Raw genomic sequence first — 14418 nt, forward strand, 5'->3', positions numbered from 1 at the left:
CATAGGTGCAGAGCAGTGAAGAGACGATATGACCTACATGGCCTAAGAAAATTTATCACCTTACCCTTTAGAGCACAAGTCTGCCAAACTCTAATCTAGAATAGCATCCTCTAGTATTGTTATGGTTTGGGTGTGAGGTATCCCCCAAAAGTTCATGTTTGAAACAATGCAAGAAGGTTTAGAGGAGAAATGATTGGGATATGAGACCTTAACCCAATCAGTTAATTGAGAGATAACTGAAGGGAGGTAGCGTGGCTGGAAGAGGTGGGTCATTGGGGGCATGCCTTTGGCGTATATATTTTGTAACTGGGGAATAGAGTCTCTCTCTCTCTCTGCTTCTTGTCATCATGTGAGTCACTTCACTCCACCACACTCATCTGCCATGACGTTCTGCCTCACCTCAGGCCCAGAGGAATGGAACCAGTGTCTATTAGACTGAGACCTCTGAAACCGAGAGTCCCCAAATAAACTTTTTCTCCCAAAAAAATTGTTGTGGTCAGGTCTTTTAGCTGCAGCAGCAAAAAAGCTGATTAAAACAAGTATTCCAGTCCAGTTCAAGCACTAAGCAGCATGATGCCTTTAAAAGATCTGGTATCACAATGATACACAAAGGCACTCATTGTTTCAACTCAAATATGGAAAAAAAACAGAAATAACCTATGCCTATAATGTGGAACTGGATGAATTATGATTTAATAAAATACTCCTAAGCTGCTAAAATAATACAGAAGAATATTTATAGTTGTATGACAACACCATAAGTAAAGAGAAATTGTAAAATAATACGTACAGCATTGTCACGTTTCAGTAAGTATATATTGAGTGAATACAAATAGATACAGAGATAAAATGTTAGATGGTAAGATTATCAGTGATCTTTTTTATATTTTATTTTCCCATCTGTATTTTTATTGCTTTTCTATAAATATGATAAAAAGTTACTTAGAATCTAGGGCTTATTTTAGATTTTTATTTAATTTGAATAATTTAAATTAAGGCTATTTATATTATTGACTTTTGCCACTAGAATAATATAGTGATGAAATAACTTTCCTTCCAGGTTTCCACACTGAATCAGTTCTTCACTTTATACCAATACCTATTCCAGCCCCTAAGAACTTTGGGCTGAGGTGGGAAGAGGGGCTGCTGGTGGCAGAACCAGTGCCCTGCTTGGATCACTGCCAACCAAAAATGATGTCTCTGCTTCTCCCTCACAAACTCCATCTTTTAGGAGAACAGAGAGTTGAGGGAATGATTTGTCACTCCCATGTCCTATCCCTAACAAACCTCAGTTTACCTAGCATTCCATCAATGAACCTATGATCACCATGAAAAACAATAAATACAAAATTAGACTATTCCATTTTCATGACTGCATTAGCTTTACTACACTGACATCAAATCTTGCAGAAAGTTAAAGGAGTCAAGCAGGTCCCAGCTACTTTCCTTCTTTCACTCTGCCTGGTGTGAAAGGGTACTATTTCTAGGTACCCTTAGATCTAAACAACTTCCCTTTATAAAGTCTGCTGTAGTTGCCCTTCAGAGGAGGACCTAAGGACAGCTGTGGCTTCTGCTATTGAAGAGGAACCTCAAATAACAGGCCTACTGCCTCCCACCAGCAAATGAAAGAGCTGAGGGGTGAGACATATACTTGATTTGTTTGATAAATTAAAAAATCATAGTATGTCATTTATAATTACGTTCTAATTTTGGTAGAGTCCTCTATAGAAGTTATTGGTAGGTTACTTCCTCTTTAACCTGTACAGAACATGCTTCATAGGCATAATTATATTAGGTTCATAAAGACATTTCCAGCATACACATAATTTGTATGACATATTCCAAGATCAAATTCTTGCATGATTTGAAGACTAGTTTTATGTGTTCTATTTTCAACAAAATCCCTGCTGAGGGTTCAGGGACACTAAAATTTGTAGTTTAAGAGCTATTTAGAGGATGCCAAGAAAATAACACAGTACTTCCAATATAGTGGATTTTCCCAGTACCTCTCCTCCCAGGTAGCTTGTAACCACTGGTGTTTGCAACAATAAAGAAAGATCCTAAAATTAGACTCATACCTCTTTTCTGGTGGAGCTTGAGGTTTTGTACTCTTAGTCCGTTGGGCCGTCCCTGTGGTGGCTGTCGCTGCTGCTGTACCCAAATGACACCTCCATGGCTGACGGGCCCTTGAGATGCCATGCACCACTGTGACAAAATTAAAGTGCTAGCATGAAATCTAGCTGGAAAGTAATTTCTTTTGAAGAGGTCCTCAGGGTATAATTCCTGGCTTTAAAATTTAAAGAGATGTGATGGCAGAGGTGATATTCCCAGCATTTCTCTGCAGGCGGGTACAAGTACTTAAGGCCTCTCCAAGGGGATGGGTGGAGATCTGCTGCCCTAGGATGGCTTATGAAAGCCTGCAGGGAGGCAATTTGGAAGCCACACACTGGCTGCAGTTTTGATATGATCCCCCATAAGAACCGCTGTACATTCTAAATGTTACTAAGGGTGGTGGTCAAGGGAAAGGTGAGGGGTCCACAGGAAAGATGAAGGGCTGATTTAGGGAGTGGAAACGGGTCAGTGTTCAACTAGCTGCAGATCTCATTTCTGCCTTCAAGCACTAGTAAAGCACCAGTGTTGTGAACACTAGTATTGCCCTGGGATCCTGGCAAGGGTGGGGGACCCGCTCTGGCCTTCCTCTCTCTGCACCCCACCCCATGTGCAATCTACATGGCCAAGGAGACAAGCCTGCCCAGAATCCATACCCCATATACCAGACCCAACTCCCAGGACCTAGGAGTTGACAATTCCCTGCTCCCAAAGTCCCACCCCAGCCCCACAGTCTCTTCATCTATCCTCCTAAGGGCAGAATGTATCATCAGTGTAAACAATCCTGGATCTGAAGGGTGGCCAAGGGGTGGCAGGTGGCAGGAAGAGAAGCAGGCAAGTTTGCAGGTTGACTCTCCCAAGGCCTCTACATTTCTGCAGCAGTTCATAAGAATTCAAGTTCTAGAGTTTACCCTTCTAATTGACATGAAGGTCTATTTGCCAATGTCAGAGGATAAAACATATTCCATTTATTAGCTTGCTATCCAATATGTGCTATATGTGTGTGACCAAATATACTTTTGACCTGAGCCCCACAAGAGTTAAAAGGTAGGCCTGGAGAAGTCACATGAATCAAAGAGTCCATGTGCTATGCTCAGTTGTAGCCAGAGTGTTAGTTCTTAAACAAAAGTGAAATCAAACTGAAGCCAAAGAGTAGGTACTGAAGAGGGCAACATGGGACCATTATTGCTACTGTTTCTCATGCCATACACAGGACCTCCTTCCCCACTCTCAAGCCATTAAGTTAGAAATCAGCTAGAGTCTGTGGTCACACCACCCTGAATGTGTCTGATCTTGTCTCATCCTGGAAGCTAAGCAGGTTTGGGCCTGGTTAGTACTTGAACAGGAGAAATCAGCTTCAGATCAGCCTCCTACTGTCATCCAAAGAGGCAAAAGTACAATGATGAGTAATTCAGGCTGCAGACCTGCCAGGTCTGACTCTGAATTAAGTTCTGTCCCTTACACACAGTAATCTCTGGCCAGGTTATAATCTTTCTGAGCCTTAATGTCCCCAGCTATAAAATGACATTTTTGCTATTGGAACTCTTATGAGGAATAAAGCAGACAGGACAAGTGAAGCACTGCATAGTGTCTGCCACGTGATCAGTGCTATCATTAGTTTCATTTTAAGTTTCTAGAGAATTGGAACTACATCTGCTCTGATTTCTCTTAAATCACCCAGCATGTGTACAAAACATGGGAAAACAATATCTCTAGGTCATTTAGATTTCCAACTATCCAGATTGTGCATATTCCCAACATAGCCAACTACATGGATTTCTGCTGAGTAATACTTACTAAGTCAAAATGAAAGTACAAACTGACATAAAGAAGTTCAATTCCTGCCCGGCCCAGTGGTGCACAACTATAATCCCAGCTACTTGGGAAACTGAGGCAGGAGGATTGCAAGTTTGAAACCAGCCTCAGAAACTTGTTGAGACCTTGTTTCAAAATAAAAAGATCTGTGGATATAGCTCAGTGGTATAGCAGCACCAATGAGTTCAATCCCCAATACTTGGGGGGAAAAAAAGTTCAATTCCATTCACATGAAACCTCAAAGTAACACACATCTCCTTATTTTAGAAAAGTTTAATTCTAACTACATGATGAGGTTTCACCAAGTTCTCAATCATGCTTCAATGTCCCTAATTTCATATATAAATAAGATTACATCAGATTACTTGGGGTATGAGAATAGAACTTAAGGTATTCCAAAATTTGACTACTCATCATAAATAAAATTTCTTCCTGCAACCCTAAAAAAAGGAAAGGGAAGGAAGTTGGGGTAAGATTAGATTCTCCATCTAGTACGCTAGAATTTCCTAGTACAATTTAGGAACTGTGGCTTTTTGAGTTGTTTAACTATTGCCATGCCCTCGTTTACAAAATTCTCTTCTCCATGGCTGACCAAATTCCTGAGAGGACAGTGATACTGCCCACTCAGGACTTAGGGTTAATATTCCTATCTGTTAAGGACATCTCTAAGACACTCCCCTCCCCTAATGAGCTAAAGGTTCTAGAAAAATGAAGTGCCTGCCACCAAACAATTAGAATTTGTTTAGCTAAAAGAGTTAAAGTAATCATTCAAAGCATGAACTGAGATTGCTAAATAAATTTAGCTTATAGCCACACAGGCAGCATAGTGTAGTATACAGAGTACGTTCTGAAGCCAGAAAGATCTGGGAAATCCCACGTAGGACTAAGCTGTATGGCTGCACTTGGGCAACTGAATGAACCACTGCAAGTCTCACTTTTCTCATGTGTGAAATGGTGATAAGGCTAACCTTGCCAACTGTTATGAAGATTAGAGGCGGGAAACACTCTATGCCTCGCCCCAAAAACAGTGCCTGGCACACTGCATGTGGCTAGGCAAAGAGATTAAGAATATTCAATAATACAGACTTCCCCACATATAAACTAGAACCAAGTGACTTTGTCCTGCCCACTGCCTTCACAGGGACAACTGGTCACCTGTGGAACATCTATAAACAATAAAGGTTATCAAACAGGGATATGCAGAAGAGGAAAAGATGATATAAGAAAATAAAACTCCACAACTCCAGGACAAACCCAATAGAAAAATCATTCAAAAGTATATCTGTGACTTAAGTTCATGAGTATCACTTGTTCTTCAAAACCAAATTATTTTAATATTTTGGATACTTGGGGGTGGAGTAGAAGAGAACTGTAGGCAAGGTACACAGGACTTCAAAATATAACCATTTTTTATCCCATAGGAGATGGGGATTATTTCAAAAGGTGCACATAAAAACATGCATCATTTTGAATAATTAACGGTAGAAGCCAAGCACAGTGACTCAGAAGGCTGAGGCAGGAAGATCAGAAGTTAAGCAACTTAGCCAGACCCTGTCTCAAAATTACAAAAATAAAAAGAGCTGGGATGTAGCTCAGTGGTAGAGAACCTCCGAGTTCAAAAGCAGAAATAAAGTTCTGAATTGCGATGATTAATAACAACTTGGGAGGGAATGGCTGTGCAGATGCCCATGGTGGTGATGACGGATGCCTGTGTTACTTCTAAGTGACAGGCCCTTAACATAACTTCCTTCCCGCAAACCCCAAAACAATCGTTTAGTACAGAAGACAGAAACTAAGGCTAAGTTAAGTATGACAGTTAACTAGTAAGTCTGCCAGGGCTCACGTCCACTCAGCGAACCCATGAGAATTGAACCCGCGCCTTCTGTGGCCCTCCCGGCGATCTCAGGGTCCATCCCGGGTCCCTCTGCGCGACCGTCTCCCGGAAGCCCGCAGGCCGGCGCGTCCCGCTGAGAACAGCCGGCTGCCCCTGGGGTGGCCGCGACAGCCCCACTTACGCCGTTCGCGGAGCTGGGCTCCTGCAGTTCGCAGGGCCGCAGCCATGTTTGTACCGGCAGAAAGCATTTCCGGGGCAGCCTCGATCGGGGACCTGGGTTCCTCTCGCGGTGGCACCCTCTGGTACCGGCCCAACCAACACCGAACCCGGGGAGCGCTTCCCACCCGCGTATTGATCCCTTATCAGATGCCAGAGCACCCGGCGCCCTCGCGGCGCGCACGCTCATTCGCTGCCGGACGGGGGCGGGGCCAGGTGAGGACACGCCCCTCATCGAAAACGTGTCCTCTCCACGGCCGACTCTGCGGGAGGGCGTGGTCTGGAGGGCGAGCCTGGCGAAGAGACGCCCCTCGCAGCTGGCCGGGAGCTGCCCACTGTGAGAAGGTGGCCGGGCCTGTACTAGTAGCCACCTTTCCTCCTCTGTCACAGGTCAGTGCACCAAAGTGTCACTCAGCTCGTTGCCCTGGACCGATCTCCTGGTTATGTCTGCCAATCTGGTCAAGGCAGGAATGGCAGTACGATTCAGCAAGACTCCAGACATTTCCATCACTGTTACCTAATGTAAGGATGCTTTTGCCTCAGTTGTCCAGTTTGCCTGCTTAGTATAGTACAAGTGCGCAGACTTTTTTATTTTTTACTTTTTTTTGCTTTGTTTTTCAGAAAAAGGGATTGTTTTGTATTAGGCAATCATGTCATTTGATTTCTCAGCAGCACCTCTAAAGCAGCTGTTCGATCGGTGACATCAAAAAGTGAACATTATACTGCTAATATGAGAGTGTTAGGAAAAGTGAAGGACAGGCTGGCAAACGCATTTCTTGGGGGGTTGTTATAGTAAGGTTTGTCAGGATCATTTCCGTGCACCTTCCCAATTTAACCGCCCACCCCCAATTTCATGAGGGCACTTTTCCAGCAATTCCTACATTCCTGCACCTCCACCAACCCACCCTTCCCATGTGTGTTATTTATATCGTGAACACTGAGCCCTTGGTACAGAAAGGTCCTCGGGAATCATTCATTCATTGAACTAATGTTGAGCACCTACTGTGTGCACTAGGTAAACAGCAGTGAACAGAAAAGACCAAGTTTCCTCTAGGAGATTAGGGGAAAAACAGAAAACAATCTTGACATAGAGTATTGTGAATGATGATGAGCGGTTAAGAATGAAGCAAGGTAGGGAAGCCGGGGAGGGGTCAGGCTATTGTAATTTGAGTCCAGTGGGTCAGAGAAGTCCTCACTGACATTTGGGCTAGGGCCTGAAGGAATTAAGGGGCCAAGTCACGTGAAACATTCAGGGCAGACAGAGTCTAGATCAAATTGAAAACCAATTTTTGTAGCTAAAATTCATGTTCTTGATTGAATTAATTTATTGGCTTTTTATGACTATAAGCCCAATGCAAAATGTCAAATTAAATAGATTGTCTTTTATATTACCTCCATGATCTTCTAATGCAAGCATGATATTCCCTGAGAAAAGGTAGTAAAACTTGCTCCAAGTATCAAACTGCCTGTGCATTTTGCTAATTCTTGACTCGTAACCAAAATTTTATGTGTCTGAAGTTGCACTTTAAAGAGGTGATCTTTGTAGATAATATACTTTTCTACACAGAGTCAGAATTCATTTTTTTTTCTAAATAAACTACATTAAAAGGCTCCACTCTATATTCTGAAATGCTGTGCTGGAATAAGTATAGACAAAAGAATTAGAAAAGGCCAGGGGTTCAAGATGTCTGATCTATGTGAGATCTTCCTGGTCACTTCTGGGAAGTCCTGGGTAAGTCACCCCTCTATCCTGGGTGCTGAGCCTACCTGCTAGGTAGAGATAAGAGGAGTTTCTGGCCCCTTCCAGGAAAATGCTGATGAGTAGTGACAAAGCATAAAGGTTCCAAACCTCACAAAATTAACAGTTGGGACAGATTAGGTTTTTGTTCAACCAAAAAGGAGAAAGGAACTAGCAAATGCTTTATTACATATGTCAATGTAATGACATTTTAAGTGAACTAGCATCATTTCATTCATTTTATTCACATATTGCACCTATTATGGACTTGTAGATTGTAACTGAAGGTGGAACCTCACAGTCTTGCTTCCTCAGAGTACATATAATTGTTATTTCTAACCTATGGCTTATTTCTTACAAGCACTATTACAACAGCTTTTCAGTGAATAACTTTTTATGTTCTTATAAAAGGAAAGCAGATAAAATATGCTTTTATACAAATCCTTTTCAAAACTGATTGAAAACACAGGCCTTAACTTGGAAATTGTGAACTCTGAATGCAGGTTTATTAAGAAAACCAGAAGAGACCCTGAAAGACTAAAGGAATTTGAAGAACTATAATAGACACACACACACACACACACACACACACACACACGCACACGCGCGCGCGTACACATACACATTTTTTCCTGACTTACACATTTTAAACAAAATTATATACCAATTCCATTAGCAAATGGAAGGCTAAAAGGCACAGTCTCTGGGCTGCCTCAGATAAGCAGCACCCCTGCCCAAGGGAGAGGGTTTATCTCAGCCTGGGTGACTTAATTAGTGAATAAAGCACTCGCCTGTCACCAACAACACTCTGAGTTCAGCGTGTGATTCCAAATAAAATGAATTTGTTGGTTTCAGCTCAATGCTTCAGGAAAGCAGGGAGAGGATCCCCTAATTCATTATTTGCCATGATTGGCACCTCTGAGCTATACAAACTAAATTCAGATTACTCAACTCTGTCTCTATAATCAGAAAAAGAATGGGGGAGGGGATTCAGTGCAAGGAAAACAGTGGCTGCATGTGACAAATGGTGAGCTATAGTGACTACTCAGAAAAATCTGATCAATTGTCCCCACAATCATTTTATGACAAAGAAACAACCAAATCCAGATCAAGATGATGTACATTTTGACTTACCCTTTTTAATCACACAGAGCCCTGAGTCCACCAGTGGTGATGGGCTTATTGATATTCATCTACACATATCTACTGAATGTCCACTATGAGTAAAGCATTCTGTCAGGTAATATGAAGGACAAAAGCATTAAAAAGTTAAGAAGGAAATTGTACACAAAGGTAACTCATTCACTTGGTGCAGTGGCGCATGCCTGTAATCCAGCTCCGGGGAGGCTGAGGCGGGAGAATCATGAATTCAAAGCCAGCCTCAGCAGTTTAGCTAGGCTCCAAGCAACTCAGTGAGACCCTGTCTCTAAATAAAATACAAAAAAGGACTGGGAATGTGGCTTAGTTGTTAAGTACCCCTAAGTTCAATATCCAGTACCATAAAATAAAAAATTAAATTAACTCATTCACTGATGAAGTAAGTATGTGGGAAGTCAGCTCTCTGTCAGGCGCATAGTAGGCACCGGGCATCCAGAAATGAATTGGAAAGTCTCTACTCTCATGGAAATAATGTTATAGAAGGCAATGTAGATGATCATCTTAGGACAAAGATAAAAGATTTACAATATAATGTCAAGTATAACTAGGGGACTGGAAGGAAAAGGAATGCAGAGAGGCCTGAATTGCTAGTTTGGGCAGCGCAGTCAGACAGACACAGCTCTTTGCAAAGGTAGCATTCAAGTAGGGACCTGAAAGAGGGAAGGAGTTTGGTCAATCCTTGGCATTCTTGGCTGGTAGAAACTGCAGCACACCAATCCCTTCCTTTGATGTCATATGGCCACCTCCACATGCTAACTTCCCCTCTTATCAGGACACCAGTTGTATTGGATCCCACACTTACCCTAACAGCCTTATTTTGATTACATCCGTTAGACCCTATTCTCAAATAAGGTCATATGTACAGGCATTAGGGGTTAGGATGGCAACATATTTTAGGGGGACACAATTCAATATATGCTAGGCTGCTGGGGAATAGCGAAGAGGTCATTTGGACTGAGCAGTGAGTGGGTTGGGATGAGGTGAAACGAAGGCCCACAGATGCAGAACTTAGTAGGTGATGAATGGTCTTCTGAGTGATCTCCCTATAACAGGGATGCTCAGGTTTCTGAAGGTTCTTTGTGGAGCAGAGGGGACACCAAAGTTTCTGAGTCAATATTAAGACATGTCCTGGATCACTAAATACTTTCATTTCTGCCATGGGTCATGACTGTTTTGAGCTCAGTTTTGGTAAGAGTTGTTGTTTGCAGACTCCCCTGCTCCAGGTGGTGATAAAAGGGTCTCTACAGAGCCTTTCTGCTTTCTGCAGGACCTAGGTAGGAGTCTTATCCATCTTGGATTAGGTTGGTGTAACCTCTCTGCTTGGTAGTGCTGCTTTTTAAAGATGTGTAAATTCAAAAGCCAGGGAGTAGATTCTTCCTAGAAAGCTTTTACTTCCTACGAAGAGATCAGACAGATGGTAAGTTCTTTGTCCTCCTCCGAGTTAGAGGACCAGAATTTGGAATTTCTTCTCACAGAAACAACAGACCTCAGAGGCCCCTTTCATGCAGGGGTCCTGCCCTAGTTACACCTTCCTGTTCTTGCATGGCCATTCTAAGAGCTCCCCTATTCTATATGAATGCTGTTCTTGAATGAAACTTTAAAAGGTTCCTCAATGCCTTACCTGGGTTCCATTCTCCTCCAGCCCCACCCCATTCATAGCTAAATCTGAATCTGCTAAGGGAATTCCTTTTATGTCATTGTAACCTAACAACTCTGACTTTGAGAACCTCTCTACCTCCTCCATCCATATCTGATTTCCTGAGATGTCCTTTTTTCATACTTAGCGAAGATTGGGCAGGGGTATTATATTTATCCAGAAAATGCACATGTAGTAGGGAACCCACGGTGAACAGGAGTTTCCCTGATAAAAGTGAGAGCTGATTTCTGGCTGAGTGGGCAAAGAAATGCTTTTCATCGAGGTGGTATTAGAATTTATAAGAGGAGGGAGACTGAAATATTCTGGATGTGGGAAGACATTCTGGATGCAGACCTGCATAGATAAAGAAAAATTAGCCCCAATCCTCCACATTGTGTTTAACCTCACCTCTGTGATCCTGCACTAGAAAAGACTTCTGCCTCCCAGAGCACAGCCCTTGTTATTTAAAGAATGTTTGTCCAATACTAATGGTATAAGACTGATTTACCTAAACTTTAAACTTCCCTGATCTCTCTTCCCCCTTAAAGACCAAAACAAGATTAAGAGGTTTTCAATATTTACAGGGGCATCTTGACCTTGTGTATGTGAAAGAACAACAGATTGCTAACATAGGGTTTTGCAAAATCTCTAGTCTACTGGAGAGACACCTAAAAGTCTATAGCCATCAATCACTTCCAAACTGAATCCTGCCCCTCCTCTTCCTCTTTTGCTTTTCAGATCAAAGTAGCTGGAAATTTGTGCTGAATTAAGATGGTCCTTCAGTACCCTGGTTTACCACCTTCTCAGGTTTGCTGGCTTACTGAATAAATCCTTTTCCTTCCCCAACAACTTGTCCTTGATTCACTGGGCCTTTTTCAAGTAGCAAGTAAATGGACATGGGTTCAGTAACACTAGCTATAATAAGTAAAGTTTGGTCAGATCTTTGGGTCATGCCTATATTTAGCCAGCAAAAGAAGTTAGTAATAATGTTTTCTAAGTCTTAAGTGCCAGATACTGTAACTCTAATCACTGTAGCCACCTTTCAAAGAGGCAGTATTACCCTATTTTTCAGATGAGGAAGAGTTACAGATGTTCCCTTTTCCTGAGGCTACACAATTGGAAAGGGGCAGAAGCTAGTATTTGAATCCTGGTGCATCTGGTTCCAATGCTGGGGTTTGCTTCCTTCCTTCAGGAAGCATCGCAAGGAGAAAAAGGTGGCAGACAGTAGGGGCCAGGGTACTCTGAGACTTCCCATCACTCACCTGTTATCCCTTGACCAGTGACACAGATTTGTTAGAGCTGCTGTCTGCCACTATGACAGTTATGAATTCAGATTCATAGCTGAATCTGAATATGCTAAGGAAATTCTTTCATTATTGTAACAGTCATAACCTAAGATTAGTGCCTATCTACCCATTCCCATGACCCAACATTAAATGTCACTTACAACCTTTCAATAGACATTATTTTCTTTCCCCATTTACAGAGAAGTTATCGCCCCTCCTTCCTAAATTTAATAATTGAACATTTCTTCCCTTTTACTTTTGCCATCCAACTGTCCTCAAATACAGATCTCCAGGGAAAGAAAGTGCTTGAGCCAGGCCTGGTAGTGCACACCCACGATCCCAGCAACTCAGGAGGCTGAGGCAGGAGGGTCGCAAGTTCCAGGCCAGCCTCAGCAATCCAGCACGACCCTGTCTCAAAATAAAAAGGGCTGGAGATGTAGCTCAGTGGTAAAGTGCCACTGGATTCAATCCCCCAAACCACAAAGTTAGGGGCTGTGGGGCTTGAACACATGGATGTAGTTCCTTCTACTCACTCCCAAACCCCACTGAAATGTCAACAGAGGTTTTGGTGGCAGTGGTGCTTTTTGTTTGTATTTAGACACAAACTTAAAAGGATAGGGAAAAGGGAACCATTACAACAGAATTTTGGAAGCTAGAAGGCAGATGGGTAAGTGCTCCATTTGGTAGATCTAAGAAAATAATCTTAAACTGGACATCTTAAAACAACCATCCAGATTTATATAACATAATCCCTTGGTGGCTCAGGTCTGGCAGCTGCATGTACCTCTGGAAGTGAAGATGAAAAGGAGGTGCTGGAATTAGGTCAAACCACTGGTATAGTAGTAATCAGACTGCCTGGATTCTCACCCTTCAGAGTGGCTGACTAGATTTGGTTCCGAGAAGTAGCAGGAGGTTGTAGATGGCTGATCCCAGACAGTGAGAACAGAGACGCACTGAAAACTGCAGAGAACAATGAACCACATATACTTCTGGAAGGTACAGAAACCCAACCCTCTCCTCCTTTTTCCCTCCACAGGAAACCTAGATAGTTCAAGGAATGACCTAAAGGTACTGACATGAGGGCAGAGGAGGCTACTAACCAGCCAAAGCAAGCTCAGTGCATGGTGAGTCTTACATCTCCTACACATGCTCAGAGCACCCAGAGGACACTGTAGTCCCTTGTTCTGCATTATGAGTTGAAAATCAAGCATCACTTGGCATCTGAGAAAAGCTTCTAACAGGAAAGACATAAACCTACCTAAAAAACAAACATGGAGGAAACTGGGATGATGCAAAAAGAAAACATGGATTAGAAACTTTAAAGATGGAACTTTCTGAGACCAAAATGAGAATAATAACCACAAAACTTTCTTACTATAGTAAAAGAGATGAAAACCTCAATAGAAGGACTGGGTAAGAGTTGAAATTTTCCAGAAAATAGCCACTAAAAAAACAAAAAGAAAAGTAAAATTGAAACAAGGTCTAATATCTGAATAAGAACATTTATAGGAAGAAAACAAAACAGCAGGGAGACCTTTAATAAAACAATTTAGGAAACTTTTTTCACAATTGAAGAGTATGACTCTGAAGTGAAAGGGCCCATCAACTGCTCATCAGGATGGATGAGTAGTCCCAAGAAATAATATGCAGTTTCAGAACTTCTGGAACAAGCTTCCAGAAAAGACATGCAATATGTAAAAGATTAGCTATCAAAATGCTTAGGAATTCTCAATAGCAACACTAGAAACCAGAAGATGTCAAAATTCTGAGGAAAAATGTTTTTTCACCCAAAATTCTATATATAGACCATAGTTTAAGTGTGACAATAGATTAAAAGCATTTTTAGGGATACCATTTCAAGGAATTTACCTTCCATTAACTTTTTCTTAGGAAACTACTGAAAGATGTATTCAAGCACAATTAGAAAGTAGACCAAGAACCAGTAAACATGGGATATAGTAAACAAGATGTCCAATACAGGGTGAAAGCAAAGGAAATTCTCAGGATGATAGCAAAATAGATCCCAGGATGGCAACTAGTTTCCAGGAGAGACTTTTTTGGGAAGACATACTCCTAAGACTACCCAATATGTCTGAACATCTTTGGAGATTGAATTCATGGTACTAAAATAAAAGCTATTAATTATAAGGAAAATCAAAAGTTGGACAGAAAGGGAAATAAATTATAATTTACGACACAGTCAACCAAAATTACAATTTAACTAAGTGGGAAAAATGGAGAGATGAGAAGGGTACATGTGAGTGTGGGGACAGGAAAAGGAAGAAGCAAAATCCTCATCTTCTATAGATCAATAGACAATGTCTAAAACTGAAAAAAAAAATCAATGTAATATAAGCATGTTACTCAGCAATACGGAGGTAAACACCTAAAGAATAAGCTAAAACTTTGAATACCTTCATCTCTGAGACTGTATGCTAAATTATACCAGCTATAAACTCGATTCTGACTCTAGAAACTAGTGTCTTTGTCTCACATACATAACCTACTTATCTCTGATCAAATTTCTCTTCAAAGAGAATGCTCTTTACCTAATCATCATGCTAGTAACAACCCATGAGACAGAAGCTTTTCAGCATAAGAAACTAGTGACCTAACTGGAGAGCAA

General features: G+C 41.7%; 1 protein-coding gene across 2 annotated transcripts in view; it reads right to left on the minus strand.

Annotated features, from left to right (window-relative positions):
• Positions 1–6182, minus strand: part of Fech (ferrochelatase) — a 32795-nt gene extending 26613 nt beyond the window's left edge. The window contains exons 1-2 of one of the 2 annotated variants that reach the window (XM_047526906.1): positions 5940–6182; positions 2079–2205 (exon numbers count right to left, since the gene is read on the minus strand). In XM_047526906.1, the coding sequence (XP_047382862.1) occupies positions 2079–2205; positions 5940–6006 (194 nt within the window). In that variant the 5' untranslated portion in view covers positions 6007–6182. Of the gene's footprint in view, positions 1–2078; positions 2206–5767; positions 5787–5939 lie in introns of those variants that run through there. The other variant, XM_047526905.1, reaches the window with a different exon arrangement.
• Between the last annotated feature and the right edge of the window lie 8236 nt (positions 6183–14418).

The sequence above is a fragment of the Sciurus carolinensis genome, chromosome 15 (genome assembly GCF_902686445.1).
Source record: "Sciurus carolinensis chromosome 15, mSciCar1.2, whole genome shotgun sequence".
Lineage (NCBI taxonomy): Eukaryota > Metazoa > Chordata > Mammalia > Rodentia > Sciuridae > Sciurus > Sciurus carolinensis.